The sequence below is a fragment of the Lingula anatina genome, chromosome 5, assembly GCF_051362555.1.
Source record: "Lingula anatina isolate TDL-2025a chromosome 5, LinAna3.0, whole genome shotgun sequence".
In the NCBI taxonomy this organism is placed as follows: domain Eukaryota; kingdom Metazoa; phylum Brachiopoda; class Lingulata; order Lingulida; family Lingulidae; genus Lingula; species Lingula anatina.
This window is the reverse complement of record NC_141771.1, coordinates 11,017,778-11,042,339: the sequence shown is the minus strand read 5'-3', so window position 1 is coordinate 11,042,339 and position 24,562 is coordinate 11,017,778. Positions and strand designations below refer to the sequence as shown.

The following is a 24,562-nucleotide window of genomic DNA, read 5'->3' as shown; positions in this document are numbered from 1 at the left end:
CTGTGATGTATAATAATAATAATAATAATGATTTATTGGGCTCTAAATGATACATACGGTACAATTGTTGGTCGTCTACACTGCGGTCAATACAACAATGTACTGTATAAGCAAGACAATATTGTGTATGCTTAATTTATCTATAACCATCAGCACCTTGAAGTTACACCCAAACTGGCTTCGGGAAATTTCTTCCTTTCTTTGAAATACGTTGACGTTATTATGATGCTGATGATGATTATCAAAGTTCTAGGAAGTAAAATTTCTGCCGTTTTAAGATTAAATGGAATTGCTTGACATCACAAACAAATTCGGATCCAAATTCATCTTCAAGCCAGTGGGCGGGGATGCAGTCGGGTATTTCGAACGAACGGCTCTTTTTCCAAAAAAAAGCCGCTCTGAATCAAAAATTGAATTAGATTCTATGCCATTTCTCAGGTTTAGTCAACTAGGGAGGTAAACAGTTTGGGGAAATTACCCCCCTCTTTTGAAATTGTTGACTACAGACATATTCTTAGGGCCAATAGGCCTACACCGTAACCAAACACATTACGTAAAACTAAGGATACAGGAGCAACAAACCAGCATAACAAACAAACAAACAGCCCTTTGAATATTTCTGGTCTCCATTATATGTTGATAATAAAAGTTATGTGATCCTTTCAGTTGTGCTTTATTTTCCGTTGTCTCACTCACGACGTTGTGGTTCACCAGCTGTTCGTTGCAGCCATGACTGAAGAATAATTTCTTTTTGGACCTTTCAAGTGCATCTCAGGTTTCTGCTCTGTAGGGGATTATGCAACCTGTCTTTGAAACAAGCAATCCTGTTTTTTTTTTCGATATGTAGCGTGATGCCCTTTACAGCTACTGTGCATGTTCAAACAGGGACAGGGTAAATTTGGTAAACAAGGTGTCATTTACCCGTCTTGCCGTTGAAATAAATAGATAATTATTAATTAGTCCTCGTTTGACCTAAAATCGGTATCCATGAATATTTAAATTTGCAATGGTTTGGATATGACAGGTAAACACCGTGTGATCAGTATGCAATATCTTAACTCTGTCGAAAGAAAAGACAATGTTTTGGTACTAAGAGTATTCGCGGATTACAGGTTCTCAAAAGTTAGGATCCAAGATAAACTTGCGTCCTAGTAAAATGGAAGCGCTATGGCGGTGTGTTTAAGGTTTCCTATCCGGGAATTGCATGAGAAATCGAATATTAATCCTGAAAAAAAGCCTATTTCTTCTACTCGCGAACCATTGCCCAACCTGACCCTGCATTTGGATTCGATGTTTTATAACATTTCTGATTAAATGATTTAGTTCTTAGTCCTCATGTACATGCCGGAAAGAAAAATCGACATGTGCTTTTATTGCAGGGTTACATATCCCATTTATGGTCTGAATCGGGAAAGATAAGTAGCTTTGCAGTATAGGCAGGCATTGAAAACATGACTTTGGGATACTTTCAAGCAGGGATAAGGACGTTCTCATGTTCTCCACCAGGTTCAGATCTCAGAAACGATAATTGCAGTTTGTCATATCGAGCCTCGGATTTGTGATTGCGAGCTTAGTATTGTCGGTCAAAACCCCCATCTCATGACGCGCATATTAAAATATTTGTTGCAAGCACCGCAGTGTAAATCGCGAACGATTTGGCCGCGGTTAAAGTCAATAATTGACATTCACAAGCGCTATCCCGAGGCTGGAGAACACAAACGGCAATGTCAAGGTCAATAGTAGCCTACATGACTTCAGATGGAGACCCAGGGCACGTGCCTTTTCTAAGTATGCTAGGTACGCCTCTGTTGGCTCTTAGCTATAAGGATAGCTATTTAGCTCTGACCCGAATTAACACTGGTGTTGGAGATGAGACGGATCAGTCAAATATATCTTTGTGGCCATTGTTGACCCAGGGAGCGTTCACACGAAGAATATGGACTGATTTGCGGATAATGCACGTCGTTTAACGGCCTGATTGTGTCTTAGTTATGGCGGGAGGTTTGGGAGAGGGTACGATATATTTGGCATTTGTCCTCTCTCCTTCTTGATGCGCCAAATTTGTTTTTGTTCTGTATTCTTGATACAATATAATATACAGTGGTTTGAAGTGAAATAAATGGCAGGATTGCCCAAACGAGTTTCCTCAATTTTTATTTTACTCAGTACAGTGAAGTGTTGAATGCATTGAAGGAACAAAAATATGCTTATCAGGCCAAACAAGGGCGGAACACTGAATGATAGTTGAAGTAAAACACTACAGTACAACGGTTGTGTAGGTGAGAATGTATCTCAAGGCAAGGTTTACCGAAAGGCGTGTTAACATTTTGACAAATAAACACACACACACACACACACACGCTCACACACACACACACACACACGCAAAAGACCAAATCGAGCAATCTGACGCTTCCAGATGATCAAATTACAGTGTTCGTCACTCAATTTAAACTAATCTCTGTCGTCTTGAGATTCCAATTAAATTTTATGTACCTGTACACATGGGTTGGATGGGCTCATATAAAGAGCATCTGACATAGAGCAATTGAATTATTGAACGAACATGAAAGCTTTATCTTCCTCACTAATTTAATTTCTCATTTAAGCGGTTTCATATTCTTTGCGAATGCCTCAATAACATTATGTTTACCTTTTCAGCAATATAAGAGATTGTCATAACTTTATAAATAGACACTGCAGTAAATTACCCGTTGGAAGCCGTTCTTTAGGCTTGAGATAAACGATAATAATCCAACAAACATGTACCCAAACCCTCAGATGTATTTCAACTTTACTGTTTTGTATATAAAGTAGCTGGTAGAAACTGAAGCATAAATTGAGAAAAGAAGCAAAATAATTATCTTCAACCCTACGTACAATCCACCTCGATGCACTTGTGACTGTTTTATTGACCAGTCTTTATCATATACCATAATACAACTAGTCAGCAAAACAAAGTCCAGAAGGGCTGTGGATAATTCTTGGTTGACGTATGTTGGCCGTGCACCAAGCCATATCGTTGGAAGCGACTAAAAAAGAACCATTTAAATGTTGCATTTATTTGCAAAGAACGGTACTTCATGGCCTTTCTGAAGTTACATGTTTGAGCTATTGTGTGCCCTTGACATCCCTATTTCCCGAAACTGCCCTTTGTCCAACGATGTTTTCTCACTGGATCGGTTCATGCATGATGCATTCTTTGACAGTTAAGAAATGTTCATTTACTGTGGAGTTTATATCTGGATTTCAAATGTTCCAGTATGCCATTCTTCACGTATTGGGGGAAACCAATATGTCCGTGACTGACAGTAATGAAAAAGCAATGCACAATAGAACTGCTCTTATTATTCTTCTACAATCATATGGCAGGAAACCACTACAAATTAACGTTTTGTTATCATAAGAGCAGCTCTTCCAAAATGACATATATCTGATTCTTGTTAAATGATCAAAGATATTGTTTCTATTAAGCCCAGCAATATTGTGTGGTAAATGCGCTACCTGAAACCTGCAGGCAAACTGAGAACCTGCTGCACTCCAGGTTTAATATTACAGCTAACAATTTAAAACCACATCTCAAAATTAGTGGTAATGCTGACAGCATGTTAATGTCTTATTGGTATGCAGTATACGTACATGTACTACCGTAAGTGTCGTGCGATTGCCGTGGTTGTCCAAATAGTTAAAGTAGATAGATACATTAGGGTCTATTTCCTTGTTTGCTTTGATAATGTAGAAATTAACCTTGTCATGCTACGAGATAATGTTGAGACATTAAAAATATATCGAAGTGAATTGCTTATTCGAGCGAAACATCAGCATTACTAGCTCAAAGGAACTCTCCACGCGTTAAACAAGCCCCTGCACTCGTAATTATATCCTGCAAAGTTTCTTGTATTTCCCAACACAGACTTTGAAACCCATGAAATAAATCTTTTTCTGAAGCGTGCCTATTGTCGTTATTATCCTATTATCCTTTATTTAATTCTCAACGTCCAGTCTCTATTATACATGATACAGGGCCGCAATACAAAACACTGCGCCATTGTGTGAAAACAAGGCCATGAAGGTGAAGGTCATGAAGGCTTTGGCGTTCTAACTGACTGTCCAGAACTTAATCAGTAAATTGAAAATGGAATTAGACATCAAAACCAAGTTCAGGGATCAAAAGGAAATAATGAGTGTGACAACATTGCCCTTTACCCCAGGAAAATTAATTTCGGCGGGTAAATCTCATGGAGAGTACCTTTCAATTATGGTCTATATAAATCAGTTTAAAAGTAATGCATATAAATTTATTTTTTGAAATAAGGGTTCCAAATTCAGAGATTCCACAACTCTCCCGGTTTTAAAAATTGCCCAAAAATCCTGTTATGCCTGTACCCATTGCAACAAGCATTTTGTTTTAGATGCTGGTTTGGATGCTGGTTTGGGTGGTTTGGGTGTATAATTGGACAAAAATTTAAGGAAAGCTCCACTTGAGCCACCCCTTTTTGATTCTTACAGCTACCTGCTACTAAGCACTTACTTGGTTGCACCGCTTTAGCACGTTAAGAAAGTATCATGGTGTTTAATGGAATTGTATTCATAGGCTTTTATTTTGAGTTTGGAAAACGAGAAAGCAAGCATATATCTTTAGTCCAGAAAGCGATACAATTCTGTTCTGCCCCCAACATTCTTGAAAACATTTATCAGCCAATAAAATAAATCCTGTATGTAGTAATCTGAGTCACAGGCATTAACCATGCAGTCCAATCCACTCTGGTGGAAAATAATCATCATGGTTAGTTCTGTTCCAAAGTGAGCTGTCTTTCCTAGGCCAGTCTTTATAATATACCACATCCCCACGGGCCCACCAAGAGAAAGTTCCAACCGACATGATGGTGTGATTACAACTAGTCAGCAAAGCAAAGTCCAGGATGGAATCATCTCCAAAAGGGCTGTAGATAACTCTTGGGTGACGTATGTTGGTTTTGCACCAAGACATATCATTAGAAACGATTACAAATATGACGTTGTTGTATTTATTTTCGAAGTATCTTATTGCGTTTTCAAAGTAACTTGCTGGAGCTACTGCATGCCCTTCTTCTGCATAACTTGGGTATAACATGTCTCCAAACCGCCCATGAATTCCAACAAATGTTACCAAATTTGATTGCCTCATATTGGTAGTCAAAAGAGCCACTGATAGGAAAGAATTCAATTTAGTGCGGAATACATCTTCTTGTATGAACTTCAAATGTTCCCGAATGTCTTTCTTTACGTGTCGAAAGTATTTCCACGACTGAAAGAAACTATGAAGCTTAATAGACCTGTTTTTGTTTTTCAGTGTTTCCGTTTTGCTATCATATGAGCAGCACGTCTTTTCATTAAATTTCAGAGGGTGAGCACGAGGTGGCAGGGAATCAGTAATGGAGTCAGGGATAAGAAATACCTTCCGCACGATTTCTTTGCTGCTCACAACTGGTACCATATTGTTGGTTTTTGCAATTCCATACATTGAAGCGTACTGGAAGATTCTATTGCCAAATCCATAAGAAAAATCCACTGTCAGATATATTTTGGAGTTTTGTCTTGCGTCTAAACTTTTTCTTTGGGAGCATTGCATCGCAGTTATTGTTGATGGAATGGCAAGCATCCTATTCGAGGAACATATCCCTTTATCCACAGATTTTCCCGGTGAAGTGATAAATTTTGATGTCATTTGTGGAAGCAGTAACATTAAAATTATAGATCGTAACAAAAAATGTATCCCTTTGACCCGGCCAACATGTAGTGACTTCATTACCGGTCTCTGCTTGGTGCCAGATAAAGATATACACACTCCTGCTAAAATAAGTATGGCGGTTTGTAATCCAAAGAGATGTAAACGATGTGAGTTCAAGATGACCACACAAAACAAAATGCTTCATTCATCCATCTCATCCTTTAAGTAGAAGGGGGCATCATGACCCTTTTAACCTGCAGGGCATAGTAACCATTGCAACCGCACACATATATCAGAAATAGAAACATTAATGTCCATTTAACGTCACATAATTCTCATATTATATAGCCATAAAGGTGTACCACTGAGACTGCCCAATACCAACTACTACCGCTATAGTGATGTGTTCCACTTCCCCATTGCTGTTGTTAAAATTATTTCTTTCATTCCATAAAGTTTAATTTACTAATTTGATTTTCTTAAAATTTTTCAACTTTAAACTTTTTTGTCTCACTTTTATAATATAATTATATATAATTATATTTAATTAATATATAATTTATTCCATGCATGGTAACAATTAAAATCAACCCAAAGCAATGCAAAGTCGTTCTCTTGCTTCACTATGGTGTAACTGGTGTAGATATGCTTTAAGACAATCTTATTCTTTCTAAAATACAGAAACATTTCTTTTTTTCTTTCTTTATCCAACACCCAGTACAAGAACGTCAGTACTACACCTTTGGACCCCTAATTTAATATTACGCCTGTACATGGTCTCATCTTTATATCTAATCAGCCCGAGTGATTTTGCATCATATAAACCAATTTTATAGCAGAGGCACCTTCATGGTATAGATACAGATCCTTAAGTGCACCGACCATGCCGTACAAGCGTGGTTATGGATGACGTTCAGTGTCCAGTGTCTGACTGCAGGGCCCAGGCCAAGTTGTCTGTTAAAATAACTTTAATTTTGTACACTATCTTAGAGACTCTGTGATATCAAAGGGTTATACCCTTATATGTTTTTGACTAAAATTACGAATCTACCTAATAGAATATCAATACTGCGGTTGCAATTAGGTAAAACATATAAATATGCATCATTCAACCAATTCATCCTTTGGATAAAAGGAGGGGTATTATCACCCTTCAAATGTGCTGGACTGATTTAAATTGCAACTGCTCAAGTCTGCGACAGGGACATTAATAATTAACCTTGCAGACTGCTCCTATCTGTCACAGACAGGGAATACAACTGTTGTATAGTGCTCAATTAACCTGGTCTGCTTCTGTAACTTAGGATTGTTTATTTACCTTAGCAACAGCCACGTCACGTGTAACAACTGTTTTGTGGCACCTAGGTGTCACAGTGAAATTCAAACTAACGAACGAACAGTAATTTTCGAAATATTTCATGATTTTTAGTTTAAGTGCTAAATGCTTGATGCATCACAACCTCGCCTGCTATCGTTTTATTGTGCTACCCAATGATTCACTGACATATGCTTAGATTCTACATGCAGTCGCACTCAGCTAATTGATAGTAAAAGAGGCGAATTGCTGGCATGAAACACTCTATCACACGGTTTAAGATAGTCATTTCAATAATTTTTTAATCCACAATGTCAATTTCAAGTTCTTCATTTAATTTGACTCTGAGTCAGTGACGAAGACGACGTGTAATATTTGCATAACTTCATGTTTTATGTCAGTTTTTAATAAATTGCTCCCGATTTCTGTCAACAGTGGAGTTCACTAGAACAAAAAAACACCAATAATAATAATAATAATAATAATAATAATAATAATAATAATAATAATAAGGCAAGTCATAATTATGCAAATGTTACAAAATGTGGGCGTCATTGACGCGACAACGAGTTATATTTTGTAGAGCGACCAAGTATTGTTTCTTGTGGTACAAAGGAAAAGGAAAGTTATTACGCGCTCACGCCTCTCTGATTCTCTCTCTTGTATTCGATACTTTTGATACCATAACCCGCAATTTGAGTCTCTAAGATATGACCTACGTACATTGTATCAGGAATGTTAGTCCCATACATACTAAGTGATGTTCTGTGACCGTTGCGATATATCGGGTTTAGGGGATTTATCGGTGAAATGAGGGTACCCTCGCTCTGTATGTATGTCAAATCAAACTGCCATACTCTTGCAACATATGCCTTGTACACCTCTCCCTCACGATCGAGGTGTTCTGGCACGTATCTCACACATAGTGCTTCTCAGCCGCAAAACTAGGGTTATTTTTACATGAGCTTTGTTTCTTTCCTCGTGTAATGCGAACTGGGGGGTCATAACGAAATGTTACATGTGGTGTAGCATATAAAAGACCAGTGTTGGAGACTTCATTCAGTTTCGCTTTACAAGGACAGGGTATTTCTATGGAAATCTGAGTTTTTTAAAATAGCACTAACAATCTCTTGAGACCCTGCTGTTATAGTAACACGAGAAGACGTGAGACAGCACAAGTGCCATATACAAAACATAGGCAAGAGGACCACCTCCGCCTGAACACCTCGATATGAATGTTTAATTGAGCCGTTTCCGGTTTTAGTTCAGTTTCGTGAGCATTCAATTATTCATCTGAATGGCAGATCAAAGTCGATTAGCTCTTTTGTGGGAAGGCTAGGCGACTGAATATTTACTCCAGCGTTCACTTCAGCCAAAGATAGCAAAGCGGTTACCCATCTCGATGACTTAACGCGGGAAAGAGACACGTACATGTAGATTACTCAGAAAAGGTGGTAATTTATTCATAAGGAACGCTTAAAGAGCAATAAAAGAAGACAACGAAGGAGCTCTGTAGATTTTATTAGAAAAACAGGGCAAGGGAGAGAAACGGAACCATGGGGAATTACTGGAAGCTAAAGACTATGTTAGCACTGTCTTGTCTTTTGATTTTAGTCTTGAAAATAGGTAAGTCAGTTTTATTTGTCAACTTCACAGTTTGATGAATTTACTGATAAAAAGACACAAACTGTATACAATCTTCCATTGTCGTGGAATGCAACAACTGAGAGGTTCCAATATAAAAAAGGTTTCAAACAATCTACGTATATTTTTATTTAATACAAATGATTTGATAGATAAGTTTATTGCAAATTTAAAAAAAACTTTTACAAAAAGGTTTTACTGCATAGATTTGTCTGGCAGTAATTGTACCAAGTTATACCTGTACCTTCTAAACTCTTTTACGAACGTTTTACAAGCATCCTCTTCCAGAGATAACAATCGTATCATTTATGTTATTTCAAACCAATGAGTTGTCTAAAAAGACATAATCGTCTGCTTGTCTCTTTAATTCACCGTCAGATAAACGTTTATATTGGAACACAAGATTACCTTTAATGTCCTTGTATGTCATGGAGAGCATATAATGCTTCCATGCGCTTTGCCTCCGTTTCTTGTGAATAAACTTTGTTAAATGAAACAAGATTACCTTAGCTTGAACGAAACTCGGGGTAATGCAAAATGAACATTCCCGTACCATTATAGAATAATAAATAAACTACAATACAATAAAAGAAAACCTGTACTGATTCCAGTTTTTCTCTTTTCAAGGCGACGTTTTCTCTGTACCCGTATACACAATAGATGCCGACAACGTGGGATATATAGACTACGATCAAACATACAATTTCGAAGACGAACTCAATGGGAACCCTGCCCGACACCGAAATTTAATAGATGTTTTCTTTCCCGCCTTGAGCCACACGCACAAAAAGAGAGGATGTAGAGCGGATTTGTTCGGCACTTGTGGAAGTAAGTGGACACCGGTAATTTTACTCACAAATGACGGGAAGATCTGTTCCTCGTATAAATGAGAATATAAGTACTTCTGCAACTTTAGTCTTGGAAAACATCCAACAACCACACTTTTTTCTACAGAATATATGATTTCGTAACGTTGACAGTAATAGTAAATTATTCACTATTCTCAACCAAAATGCACTTTTCATCCTTGATTTGGTATTTAATCTAGTACCTGAAAGATTCGAGACGTTCTATCTGTATCTTGATCCTCCTGGGAGGTAAACATTCTTTAGCATAGTGGTGAAAAAATGAGATTAAAATATTTGTTATAATACTCTGTCCAATGAAGAAAATTCTGCCAAAGATATGATCGAGAGAAAGATTCATAAGTTTTGTTATTTTGAATCTGTATTTTTCCAGACGAATGACTCAAATTGCTCGAGGCGTTCTTAGAAGTTTTTATAAGTTAAACACCGCATTAAACCCTGGTTTATTTATTTACGCGACAATTGTGAAAACGCCAAAAGTTACGATATAATAACTCCGGTTTTATCTTTGCAGGTTTTCGATCGAGCAACAAAAAGAAGGCACACGCAGAGCCTCGTTATGGTTTATCCCTTACAGATTTACAGAACTGGTTCGAATGAGGCGCAGGGAGCACCGATATTTTCATCGCTACCATGGAAAACGTTGCATTGCACCTCCCTAAATTTCTGGTACTCATCCCAAAAAGAAGAGCAAAAAAAAAAAAACATTATGATAAGCTCAACAAAACGGAATTGCACCAATGGCTTTGGAATCCAACGTTTAACTGAAGATTGCAATTGTGCACAGCTTGTATCGGTGAAACGAAACGGAGGATCCGTGTGACAGAAAGTCCGCCCTCCATTTAGCTATAATGGTTAGGGTTAGCCTGACCTAAGTGAGTCAAAATCTAGGGCGAGGCTTACCTGTACAAATGAATGGGAAGCGGACTCGCTATCACGGGGGACTCTCTGTCACGTTTCACCGGTACATAATAAAAATTGACCCCTTTTTCACATCAAGCAGTATACTTACATGTACGTAGACCAGTTCACATTGAAAGATTGATTACTTCATAACCAGGCACTTCAGTTAGAGATTCACCTAAACGAAACCCCCGCGCTCGACACGGACAGTTAATTAACCTAACAAAGGAAGCTAACTTGTAAAAAGGGAAAGAAATTCTAGTTAGAGCCGGTCCAGTTAAGTATACCACTCAATGTGAAAAAAATACTCTGTCCCCAGAGACGAAAACTCATCACAAACCGCTCAGTTGAAAGCCTCATGTGCACGGTGGCTGAGCTTTTATCTCACTTGAGTGCGTTCGTCAGGGTCTTTTCATCAGGTCTAAGCTGATGCTAAGCACTCTTTTCCAGGTTAATGGTTTCAGTTTAGAAGTTCTCTGGACAATTTAGTGAACATGTTAACTACAGTTAACTATTCACAATATGTCATCGAGATATATTTTTAAAATCTTTCTCAGATGATGAAATCGCCGAAATTATTTTTGTACAATACTCTGTACTGCAATTAGAAAAGAACTCGGAGAGCGTAGACCTCCGCCAAGGCACTCAAAGAGCGCAGACCTCCGCCACGGCAGCTCATCAATTATCATTATCGATTAATCAGTTGGTCGATGAATCACCACAAAAATCTATCTGAGATTGAGCTAGCATATTTATGAAATCCTGAAAATTTTATCGTATTCCGTCCAAAAGTTTTTGAGTTTGGCTGTTAGTTTACAAACAATGACAAAAACATTAACTTCCTTGGCGGAGGTAAAATTATTGAATCATAAAATGGAATGTTAATATTTGGACTTGGCTTTAATACATGATTTGGATACAGTAAAGAGAACAAAATGGGAATTGCGTTTTCATTTTTCCGTTTGTTTTGTGGTCAGTTATACAATCAGTTATCGTTACAGCGATGATTTATGACATTTAGGTTCAATCACTTGAAATATTAACGGCACTGAGCTTGAGTGATATCTGCTTATGAGTGCCTTTGCTCTAAACCAACAACAGAAGGTTTTTTTAGAAGACAAAAGCTTATTCATGCAGGCCAAATTTCAACTGGCAAAATACAATTTTTCAATTGAACAAGTTTCATGCATATTTTATGGGCTGTTAGGCATTCTTATTATTTTGGTAATTTAAAACTCAAACAGTTTTTACACCTGAAATGTCACTAGCACTAAAGTTTGTGTGGTTTTCATTGTTGGCAGCGTGTCGTGGTGCACCACACTGTCACGCAGAAGATGCAAAAAAGGCACATTCCTTCTGTACTCAGTTGGAGCAATACCGGTAGAAATGTCGCGTCCTTTATTATCTTTATTAGGGGAGATTGCCATCGTTCACTTTGAGCAAAAAATGCTAAAACGGGACTTGTTGGAGCAGTCATCACGGAGACTCATGGGTTAGTCTAAATTTAATTCCGTAAATTTAACTGTGACCCCCTCTCTCCATGGGCGCCTTTTAAAACAGCGATGGAGATAGGGTATGGCATATGGATCACGTGACCTTAACACCACTTGAAGGGCGTGCCATGGAGATACCTTTACCCTCTACCAGGGCGACTGATAGATTTTTTTACAGATATTCACAGATATGTCTCTAGATAGATAGACTTAGAACCAAATGACCATCTATCTATCTAGAGACATATCTGTGAATATCTGTAAAAAATCTATCAGTCGCCCTGGTAGAGGGTAAGATATCTTTACGGGAAAGTAACTAAATTTTGGTATCAGATGTATGGACGGGCAATATATATCAACATTTGCCTTATAGATACGCCCTGCTTGAGGATTAAGAAATAAATAAGTTGTAGGGATTTAAGTGCATCTATAAAGATATACAGAGGCGGATCCAGGATCATTTGAAGGGGGGTCCAAGGATGCTAAGCCGACCTCCCCCCCCCCCTCCTGGCGAGGGGTTTGGTATTTTAGAGGAAGAGCGGTGCCATTTGGTTTAGAACTATGATTTAGCTAGTCAAAATTCTAATTTCAAGAAAGGACCATTGGTGTGATTTTTTTTTCAGAAATCTAAATATATTTTTAAAATCTTTCCCAGGCCCAAACAAACACGTTAGATCTTTACAGATGCATTTAAATCTAATTTATTTATTTATTATACACAAGATCTATACGGTGATTCAATTGTGATAAATTATCTCGCATGAAGATTACACACACCCTTTCATTAAGTCACAAGCAGAACAATTAAGCACGAGCCTGCCTCACTGAGATCGAACTTTACATACCGCGTGTGAACAAGACCTACTGCAAAATTTCTCCCACAGAACAATGGCGTACTCAATTTTCTTACATTATTGCACAAAGAAGCAAAGCCGTTATTTGATCGTGACAGGAAAACCTTTTATTTTGTTGTGATACGCGTAGTTCAGGGACTTTTTCCCAGAAATTCAGTATGATATAAGAAAAGCGGGTGTTTCTTATTTTTATTTTTGCTCTAAATTGGATTTCAAAACCGCAGACGTGATTGAAAAATTGAGAAACTTTCGATTTCATAATACAAATTCCTTGATCAGACGATATTCCCTCAAACGTTGAACACAAAGAGAAGGGTCCCCCCCTCACATTATACAACAAAAAGGCTAAGAAGCTGTACAAAGGCTTTAATAAAACGAAAACCCACAAAACGCTGGAGACAAAGAGAGACCCCCTCCTTTAACTTATAAACAAAAACAGTAAGGAGAAACCTATGTATACAATACGAGATGTGTGTGAACGCCTGCTATCGAAAGATGTGTGCACACGCAAAAGATTTCGTGACGAATTTGTTGCAAGTTATCGGTTGCAGTAACAGTTGAGCTCGGTGTAGGTGTAGGTACAATGCTACATTCCAACTCTCTGCACTACATACGATTGCTACTTTTCTGTGTGTGTGTGTGTGTGTGTGTGTGTGTGTGTGAGAGAGAGAGAGAGAGAGAGAGAGAGAGAGAGGGAGAGAGAGAGAGAAAACCAACGAATCAATGTCAGAGTATATGACAATAAACGACACTTTATTTTTCAAATGACATATGTTACCAGTACAACACAGAAACCAAAACGTACAATAATATTGTTTGTATAAGCAAACGGCATAGCGAAGTATTGCATTATGAAGCAATCAATGACAAGCACGAATAATAATAATAATACTAATAATAATAAAATTTCGCATATATAAATCCATGTGTTATCTTTATCTTTGCAACACGATATTTTTAAAATTTTCTTTGGATCGTGTAGGGCCGGCCTATCACATATCACATTGTTGAAGGAAAATACCCCCCCCCCCCCCCACCCCACCGTCCAACAGAACTCAGACGGATGGGATTTTGCTTGAAATGAGATTTAGTAACTTTCTCTGTTGCTCGGTTTGTTAGAATTTTCATTGGACGTCTTCGAGAAATGATTTAAAGTTATCAGTGAAATAACTGGTAACGTTATGTTATACCTTATCTCAATCTTATGTAGACGCCGTATAATAATAATAATAATAATAATAATAATAATAATAATAATAATAATGTAATTAAAAGAATAATTAGAAAGATTTTTTCGTTCTAGCCACTAATCTCACACGTTATTTTCGGTGAACAATAATAACAGTCTTAAGAATTCGTTGTGTTGAGATCATGAAAAAGTCATCCAAAAATAAATATTTAAAAACATAAACCATATTCGTTAAGTTTTAAAGCTCCCCATCGAACTATTTCCACATAGCAAACTGCGGTTGGTTCGTCTTGGGTTTGTCTTCAGTCCTTTCTTCCGCTAAGACGTCCCCGTTCATGGCAGCGTTCATAAAGGGGTCGCTACTGTACGCGTATGCAGATTCCGGCCGAGAATAGGAGGCCTAAAAATAACAAAAACAAAGGGTGACGAAAATTAATTAAAAAACTTATAATGAATAGTAAACAAATAAATAGATGTCAATTAAACATAGTAAATAGATATAATGATAGCTAGAGAAAATATTTAATAAAAAAAAAATTATTTCCATTCACACAATGAGTTGCTGTTCTGTTTATTATTTGTTTATTTTTTCTCTTATTTTCTCTTTATTTATGGCTTGTTCATGTTTATATGGTTGGCTTTCCTTACCAGTCGAATTCCATCTCCGGGTTGTCTTGGTGACGTCTTTGGAGAAATACCGGCATCAACCTGAAAATAGTTTCAAACGTAATCATATTTTCTCATCTTCTTATCATTAATTTTACACGTTCTGTCGGTAAGACACACGAAGCAATTGTTTTCAAATGATTCCTAAATTCTGATAGTTCTGATATATGTATTAAGAGATCTTTTAAGAAAATTATTTGAAGCACAGAAAATATATAGTCTAGATGACTGGTGCAAAAGTTGCTCAAAAGGTGGAAAAAGCATGAAACTTGGCACAAATGTTCTTTGGACTATGCTGATCATTTTCAAGGGTAGTGCCCAAAATTTCAAAGCGTTGCTTAGCAACCGTTGCTAAGGAAGTGATTTACCTTAGTAACAAGCTAATTGGACCTTTCTTGTTCAGTTTAAATGGTTTAAAAGGGCTTTTAATAATGTTTCAAGCCATCAGAACTATCACTATACTATTTTAAGACAATAAAAACCCAAGTAAACCATTGCAACAGTTGCTAGGCAGCATATCACCCTAGCAACAAGTATTTAACATTATATATTTAATAATATACATTTAATACTATATATACAGATATCTCTGTAGCATTTTACATACCTTCCAGTTCCTTCCCATCTTTCTGTTCCCATTCTACATATACTAACATGTTTCTTAATTATTAAGATAGGTTTATAAATAGTGTATGCTTGCACAAACCCAAATACAAATATCTCCGGAGATCTATCAATGACCACAACTAATTAAATTATCTTTAGCGATGCACATCCAAACATTTTTTACATGTGGACAATCCCAAAAAATGTACAGAACATTTTCTCTAGCAGTATTGCAAAATTCTCAAATTCATAAGATAAGCATAAGTATTGAATATTCTATGATTTATTCTGAATTGGAGTGACTTCAGTTTCGTGTGATATGTTTCTTAAATGTTAGTTCGAATTATCAGTACTCAAGTTTTTTTTAATACCTTTATCTGGTGATATTATATGGCTTTGGAGGATTTTTTGCGAAAAAAATATCTGGATGGTTGGGTAACTTGTTTAATGGAGTCAATTATTTTTGGAATGGTATGAGTAATTTCCTTCCATGGGAAGAGATAGCCATTCAGATGGTAAGCTCTTTTGGATGCTGAATTAGCCCAGAAAGTTAGTGTTAAGGTTGCTTTTTTGTTGTGTTCCTCTAGACAGAGGGGATTTCAAATGTCATTTATAATAACATTGATGTAAAAAAAAAAAAAACATTTTTACACCATTTTTTATGGAAAATAGTTTTTCAGTTTCTTTCACTTTTTGAGTTTTGACATATTGGTTGTGATAGGATTTCATATGGGGTTAAATTGAAATTTTCCTGAATTTCACTCAAAGAACCAATAATCTTTGCCTAAAGGGATAAGAAGTTGCTTTTAGTATTTTTAATCCACCTTTTGTTACTACCGATTCCCTGACATTTCGCCAAGAAAAACGCTCTCCACTTACTCTAATTTTCTTCATAAAGAAGTCTTTTAAGCCATGTAAAGTTTAGGGCCTTGGTAAAATTTTTATTTGCGGTACCTTTTACCGTCCATTTTTGTAATCAGACACCATCCTTGCTCATTTTATTTTGTATCTTTTCCCATTCCTGATAAAGTTAAATATAATATGCATATTTTTAAGTATTGAGGGAGGGGGGGGGGGGGGGGCTGGTGGGAGAGTTTATACATGCACTACGTAAGATGAGAAATACTAACGGTTTAACAACTGTTGACTTTCCTATTATTGAAAGGTTTCTCAGAGACCAGATTTCCAAGATATATTTCATTTTGCTCAAAATTTTTCTAAAAAGTTTTTTTCACATTGTATTTTGTCAGTTTCTATTCTCTACCAAGTAACTTAAAGTCATAATAACTCTTCGTTTTGGCCAAAAATTGGATTTTCCTGGAAAAAACGGCAATTTTCCCGTACTTACCAATGGCCAACGACCCCATTCCTGCATTCAAAGTTAATCCAGGGTTTTTTTCCTAAACGTACGGTTTTTTGTTAAAATCTCTTAAGAGATTTTAACTGACGGAGCTCTCTCTGACACTGCAAAGTCACTGGTGACCTACTTAAAACCGCGGGAAAAGCAGACAACAACAACTCTATATAAGATTCATGAGATGTATTCGTCTTTTTGTTAAAAAATGCATTTATATCCACAATGTGTGCCATTCTGGGCTTTTCGTTATCCGACGCACTGTACAAGAACTCGCAACTTACGTCTGAGGGTTTCCCGCCATGTTATTTTGGTCTCGAATGAACGCGAGAATCCGCGTGACACCATTACGTCATTAGCAACGAATGCACTTGTCGACCGGAAAAAAAGGGATGGAAAGCCTTATAGACAAGTACAGATTTTATTTTTCCTACAATAACGGCCGTTTTAGTGGTAAAATACAATAGAATATATTTCCACGCGTTGTTTACAATGTATTTCATGCGGATTTTTGAATCTCAAAGGAAGAGTTATTATTGCTTTAAATACACCTGCATGGTTCTACTTTAACTCTTTTTGTTAATCAATGAAGTTTCTGTTCACACCCAAAGGCTGTTAGATGCCATATCTTACTTCCACCAAGGCTGCTCTATAAGAGTATTCTTGCGAGATGAACATATCTGAATCAGCACTACGGTGCCATGTCATCAGATACCATGTGCTCACTCTGGTTGGACTTGTGCGGAACAGTGGACCCTTGTGGACACATTTGCCAGAAGCTATTGACCTGCCCAGAGTTGCTCCAGTGTGCATGTAGGTGCAGATGTAGAGGCTGACAATGAGCAAGGGCAAAATGCACTGTATATTGCACATACAAGGGAGAATTTAACGTCTTAACTATTGCAAAGTTTTATAAAGAGTCATAAAGTGATAAAAGCATGGAAATGGCTGGTTACTTACTTTGAACATGCTGCCTTAAGTATCTGCACTGGTAATGTTTTTGATCGGATGTGTGTAAACATCACACAACTGTTTCAACTTACTGGATTAAAAGTATGAACATCTTGCTCAAAAGTGTAGTTCTTAGCTAGTATTATAGATTTGCCATACTTAATAGACTAACGCAACTTTAAATGCTTGTTGCTAGGGTAATATGCTGCCTAGCAATCATGGCTAAGGTTAATTTGGCTTTTAATTGCCTTAAAATAGTCTAATGATAGCTCTGATGCCCTGAAACATAGTTATTAGCATTTCTAAACCATTTAAACTGGACAAGAAAGGTCTAATTAGCTTGTTAATAAGGAAATTCACTTACATAGCAACGGTTGCTAAGCAATGCTTCGAAATTTTGGGCACTGCCCTTGAAAATGATCAGCATAGACCAAAGAACATTTGTGCCAAGTTTCATGCTTTTTCCACATTTTGAGCAATTTGGCCAAAATATAGCACCAGTCATCCAGACTAGTGATGATGATGTTCTTCTGTCAAATCTGTGCACTCAACAAAGAATTGTTAAAGAAAAAGGACATAAAGTGCCCTAGGTTCATACAATGCAATTTTTTTTTCATTGTGCACACACTGCAGTTTACAACTTAGTATATGACAGAAATCTTTAGATATAAAGAAATATATAATATGTCTACTGTTATCTGACAATTTATATTTAGGTTCTGTATTTGTATAACTAAATGCTGAAAAAATGATTACCTTTTTTATAATTCCCATTTCAACAAGTTCTTGTTTTCGTGTCCTCGTGAGATTCAGTGCTGCAAAATGCGGCCATATTTTTTCTGAGGCTGAGGCAAAGTCTTTGGGGGACCTGATACAAATGCATATATATATATACTGATATAAAGATCGTGTTTATGTGTGTGTGCATATACAGATAGATAGAACATGTGTGTGTGTGTGTGTGTGTGTGTGTGTGTGTGCACATACAACGTGCAAAACAATGTTTGTACAGCAATCTAGGCCTCACATTCATGCCACACTTTAAAATGAACTCCTTAATTATTCACCAGCAATGAATGAACGATGGCAATAGTGTGTGTGTGTGTGTGTGTGTGTGTGTGTGTGTGTGTGTGTAAGAGAGAGAGAGAGGGGGGAGGAGGACAGAGAGACTTTTTTTTATTGACGCAATACATCACGAATACATGACAATGCAAAAACAAACAAACAAACAAACAAACACTCGCTCACACACTCACACATAAGAGATGTTATACTGTAGAACACCTTTTTAATTAATTACACCGTCGTACGCTAGATATTAAAATTGAAAATAACTTAATTATATTTGAAGTGTACTGACAGAGTGACTTATCTGATTTCACCAGATATCTAAGCAATGAAATCAAACCTCCTAATATTGGTTTACCCTGTGAACATCTTCTTAAATAAATATAAAATTTAAATTGCAACATAATGAGATTAACAATTGGAGAGAGGCTCGTAGAGCAGACTAAGCAATTCCTTTTTGAGACAGGTAGAGTAACTTGAGTATTAGATAATATATATTCTACCAAGTTGGTCAATAAGTTTTGGGTAACTACACAATTCCAGAATAAATGCTCTCTTTTTTCTTCAGCTCCTTTGCAAAGGGAACATATACTGTTGTCGACCAATTTTATAATTGAAAAGCAGTGAATTTGTGGTAAGGATATTATGATTAATTCAAAATTGGAACCACTGAAGCTTTGAGTCTTTTGTTATTGTGAAAGGAAGTTCAAAAAACTTCAGGCATTCATTTTCCTCCAAATTTAACACACCTTCCATTTATTCATACCTTTTGACATCTCAAGAACACCTACTTTACTTAAATGCTCTGTTGTTTCTTCAGCTCCTTTGCAAAGGGAACATATACTGTTGTCGACCATTTTATAATTGAAAAGCAGTGAATTTGTGGTAAGGATATAATGATTAATTCAAAATTGGAACCACTTAAGCTTTGAGTCTTTTGTTATTGTGAAAGGAAGTTCAAAAAACTTCAGGCATTCATTTTCCTCCAAATTTAACACACCTTCCATTTATTCATACCTTTTGACATCTCAAGAACACCTACTTTACTTAAAGTTTTATAATAAATCTTTGAGCCTTTAGAACAACCTGACAGCAACAATATATGATCAGGAATTAAAGGAGTGGCCATTTTACGTAATTTTTCAGGAATACCACCAAGCCATTCTTTTATGGTTGAGATAATTCCATGGTATTCAACAAAATTTTTGTCAATACCATGGATATCCCTGAATGCAGTGAAGTCATAGAATTCTCCAGAGTCCAGGAGTAGATCATTAACAAATCTAATGTTTTTGTCATACCACGATCTATAGATGACAGATTCATTTCCAATAAGTATATTTTTATTAAGAAAGAGTGGAATGTTGCCAAAATCCTTGATTTTATTGGCCATTATTGTACCACATAGTTCTTTCCAGGCTGCTAAGCCATCTACCCAGAATCTACTTTTTATGTTTTTCAAGATTTTTGAGATATATTCTGTACCACATGTGATTAGTTTTTCAGTGTCTACATATTTAGATATAATATTTTTCCATTCTTTATTTTCCAACATAAGTCTTCTTACCCATGGAATTTTTAACGATGTTATAAAATGCCTCACGCTTACCATCCTCAAGCCCCCAGCTTTATAATCTCTTATCATGATATTTCTTTTAATTTTATCAGGTTTATTATTCCAGAGAAAAGAAAAAAGACCCTTTTCTAATTCTTTAATCTGTTTTTCCTCTGGGTTTGGGAGCGATATAAATATATGGTTCAATACTGGCAAGGCTAATGTTTTTATTACTGTTATTTTACCAATTGGTGTTATATTTCTTACTTTCCACTGATTAAATATTTTTTCATGGAAGTTAATTTGGTCTCCATATTTTGCTTCATTATCTCACCTAAATCTACGTCAAATTCTAGCCCTAGCATTTTGAAACTAGTTTTTCCCCAATCTAATCTATATTTTGGGCAGAGGATATCTTTAGAGTATCGCTTAGACCCAATCCATATAACTTCAGTTTTAGAGAGATTGATATGCAGACTGGAGATCTTCGGAAATTTATCCAAGACGAACATACATTCATTCAGTAACATTTCACTCCCGTCAAGTATAAGAGTAGTGTCATCTGCATATAATGAAATTTTTAATTCTTTTGCACCTGCATTAATACCCTTTATATTATCATTCTTTCGTATAAACGCCGCCAATATTTCAGCACATAGAATAAAGAGATAGGGTGAGAGGGGATCCCCCTGACGGCATCCTCTTTTAATTTTAAAGAATTCCAACATCCCTTGATTTACTGTAGCAGAGATGTCATTGTAGAACAATGATACCCATCTCCTGACTGAATCACCAAAGTTAAAAAAGGTCAGAACCTTTTGAATGAATGACCAAGACAAGGAATGGCATGCCTTTTCAAAGTCAATATTTTCTTCCTCAGTATACTGCATTGTATCGTATATAAGTCGAGTGTTCTCTCCAACATATCTACCAGCCATGAATCCGGTTTGTTCCAGATATATTAATTTATCTAACACTAGTTTTACCCTAGCAGCTATCGAACCCGAGATGATCTTGTATATATAGTATTGAGAAGTGATATGGAGTGCTAGTTTTTAAGAAAGTGGCGTGGTTTATCTCCCTTCGGGAGGCAAGTAATTATACCTTGTTTTTGCCTCACCGATAACTGGCCAGTCTGGTAAGCAAAATTAATTGACCTGACAACAAAAGAGCTTAGTTGTCTCCAAAGTACCTTATGAAATTCAACTGAAAAGCCGTCAGTTCCCGGGGATTTGTTCGATTTCATTTTAGATAATGTTTGTGCTGCTTCTGCCTCCGTAATTGGCCCTTCCAATTCTGCAGCTTCCAAATTGCTGAGTTTATAAACATCGTTAGTGGTTACAGGGTTAGGACAGAGAGACTTACCTTCCTTCAGCATCTTTAGAATTAGGATCAGCTCCATTGTCTAATAAAAGCATAACTACCTGGAAACCAAAGGAACTGGGTAAAATAATTGTCACAAACATTGGTACATAAAACAGACTACAGAGCAGACTAGACAAGCAATCAGAGAACACAAACCTCCACCAAGACAGCTTATTCATGGATCGCAACCAAAATCCAATCAATTCTAAGTTATCCCAATTCTGATCTATCCTGAAAATTTTATCCAATTCTGTCCATTACTTCCAGAGTTGGGTTGCCAAATTATAAATAAAATAAAATAAAATAATTTAAAATAAAATAAAAAACTGCCATGGATGAATGTTTTATGCAGTACATGCTCTATTATAGTATTTCAGGCAGTGAATATTATTGAGTCTTCTTGGTGGTAAAAACACAATGTGATTGTACTGTGTATTATAGCAGACAGTTTAAAAGGGTCATATGGTAATGGTATTAACAGTGATTTAAAATAAATAAATAAATAAATAAATAAATAAATAGTCAACTGTCAACTCACAGGACCATGTTCCTGGAATGTAGCAGCATGCAGGGGAGTCCACAGGGTTGTACTGTTCCTGGCATTCACATCTGGAAACACAGGCAATATTGTGTTAGGTGTGACAGTTTATCAACCTCCTCTCAGTGAAGTGTGGCCATAACACAATGGAAATGATTAACTGGAACCTTACCCAGGACATAAATAAAAGGTGGATGCAGTTCTTCTTCTGCCCCCTCAACACACACACACATACACACACACACACAGACACACACACACACACATTGCTGGCATTTTTTATGCAAAAGAATGGTTTATTCAGGGTATTTTGAAATACTACATGTACTGTATGCACCTCAAGAAAGCCATTTCAACCCCAGCCCAGCTTGTATATTATTTCTGAAATTCAGAGCAAAAATTCTTACTAGACACAGTACAGAAATGTACAGAGTCAAAAAAAAAAAAAAAAAAGGCAATTTATTTCTATCAGATTTTGTCTTATCTCACCTGCTCCTTTCATCAGAAGTGCTCTGGCAATGTCCTTCACACCCCAAAAACAAGCTGAAACAAAAATAAACAATCAGCAGTTGGTGTGAATATGTAAACTGCAAAGGATATTTGGAGTGCATCACAAACAACATAGAAAGTTATAAAAATTAGGACAACATATTAAAATTAAAAAGAACAGATAAACTGGGTATAGCTCATCACAAAAATATAGCTTGAATAGAAATGTTGTTCAGGTATCAAGAAGGGTTGGTATCTTCAATGTACAGGTGTCGCTACTAACTGTGTCTCCACACACATGTAACTAGGGCATAAGTGGTACAGTATATACCCAGGTCCCAGTTTCACAAAAAAAACTTAAGTCGGGTTCCCTGGCTAAGAACTTAATTACCAAGGTTACATGGTCACATGGGCAAGTCTTACCCTATCAGGAGCAGTGTAATAGCACTCTCATGGAAATCATAGTCAACTAAATCAGGTAACTGACTTAAGTTTTTTTGTTTTTTTTTTGTGAAACTGGGGCCAGAACCAGCACTTACCTATGTACAACTGACTCTGGAGGGCATTAGGTCCTGCTGATTCCAGCTCTATATTTTCTGATAAGAATTGCTCCACCAGCTAAAAGAAAGAAACCAAAATTAGTGGTAAAATTGGACAAAATAAAGGAAATCTACAAACTGCAAGCATCCAAGGCACACAGTTCCATGTGGAGCATGTCAATCTCTAGTGGTAATTGTCCGTGTCAATGAAGATGTGACATTACCATCATATTAGTATTACATCTTTTGGTACTAATATTCAATACAAATACAAAATATTTACTAGTAATACAAATAACTGTAAACAGAGAAGCAAGATTGATTCACAATGTGTATTTTGCAACATATAACCCCACCACTGATCCCCCTAGAATAATTACTGGTATGCAATCTACAATTACAAACGTTAAAGAGATAGTGTTTGTTATCACTTCCCATACCCATAAGAGCGCAAGTTTTTTGCCTCAGTTTTTTTTTGTCTTATATATAGACAGAAAGTTTATCCATTCTGAAGTGTGAACAAAAGTACATGTGTGTAGTACAGGGTTTAAAGAACACTATAATATCATTATATTTGTTTTTTTCACAATACAAGCAAGTCAAGCCGTCAAGATGGAAATGAAGAGATACACATATTAACACATATAACTAGTATATGTCTTTCCTAAAAGAACTGTGACTGATCTGATTTCCAAGATAATAAATCTCTCCCCCACGTCTGCTGTGAGAGGACTTTTCCACAGGACATCAGGACATGTTCTACAGTGTGTACGCTCCGACATGTACACTTACAATTTCCATAGGGGAACCTTGACCAGCGACCTTTTCCTCCATAAGGTCACACGCAGACAAATTACGTTGTTACGATTTTTACATGCTAGGTACTTAGGTTACTGCAGGTAACAAGCACCATGAAAGGCTGGAGCAAACCGCAAAGTCGTGGGAGTAGAGAATGGCATTAACAACACGACAATAAACCTTTAACTGCAAGGCGAAACCAAGCTGACCTTACCTTATCATCTCCCTTTTGTGCTATACTCGACAAATTATTTAGTGGAATGTTTGCCGTTCTTAGATGCTCTTGTAATTCTTGCATTATAGATGCACCGGGATCATTTTGTTCACCGGCCATCTTGGAATCCATGTAAACAGTCTTTGCTGTCGATAGGGGGCAGTGTGAACAAGATGCTTCTCATTGATGACAACATTGTTGCAAAACGTCCCCCTTCCTTTTGTGTATCTTTACTGCTCTTAAAATAAAACTGCTCCTAATTTCTAACGATTCATTTTGACGCTACATGTGCGTTTAAAACATAACTTAAAGCAGGGGGAATGAACTGATGGATAGGAAAGCAAATAGAAAACAAACAAACAATAAATAAACTAACTAACAAATAAATAAATAAACAAAGTAACAAATAAATGAATAAATAATGTTTTACCAATACATATAAAAA

General features: G+C 36.6%; 3 protein-coding genes across 3 annotated transcripts; 1 reads left to right on the top strand and 2 right to left on the bottom strand.

The window, feature by feature from the left end:
- Nucleotides 1-4,741: 4,741 nt before the first annotated feature.
- Nucleotides 4,742-5,641, bottom strand: LOC147761636 (galactoside alpha-(1,2)-fucosyltransferase 1-like). Its single transcript, XM_087014019.1, has one exon. It carries the CDS (start codon nt 5,639-5,641, stop codon nt 4,742-4,744), a length of 900 nt encoding a protein of 299 aa, XP_086870145.1.
- Nucleotides 5,642-8,218: 2,577 nt separating this feature from the next.
- LOC147761635 (uncharacterized) lies at nt 8,219-11,440 on the top strand. The gene is made up of 3 exons (XM_087012465.1): nt 8,219-8,651; nt 9,297-9,497; nt 10,050-11,440. The coding sequence occupies exons 1-3, from the start codon at nt 8,582-8,584 to the stop codon at nt 10,133-10,135; spliced, it is 357 nt and encodes a 118-aa protein (XP_086868591.1). The 5' UTR covers nt 8,219-8,581; the 3' UTR covers nt 10,136-11,440.
- A 2,079-nt stretch (nt 11,441-13,519) lies between these two features.
- LOC106165174 (uncharacterized) lies at nt 13,520-24,283 on the bottom strand. The gene is made up of 8 exons (XM_013543277.2): nt 24,118-24,283; nt 23,106-23,184; nt 22,567-22,620; nt 22,078-22,148; nt 21,540-21,598; nt 18,308-18,419; nt 14,623-14,682; nt 13,520-14,374 (listed from the first exon to the last, which is right to left on the bottom strand). Exons 1-8 carry the CDS (start codon nt 24,247-24,249, stop codon nt 14,231-14,233), a joined length of 711 nt encoding a protein of 236 aa, XP_013398731.2. The 5' UTR covers nt 24,250-24,283; the 3' UTR covers nt 13,520-14,230.
- Between the last annotated feature and the right edge of the window lie 279 nt (nt 24,284-24,562).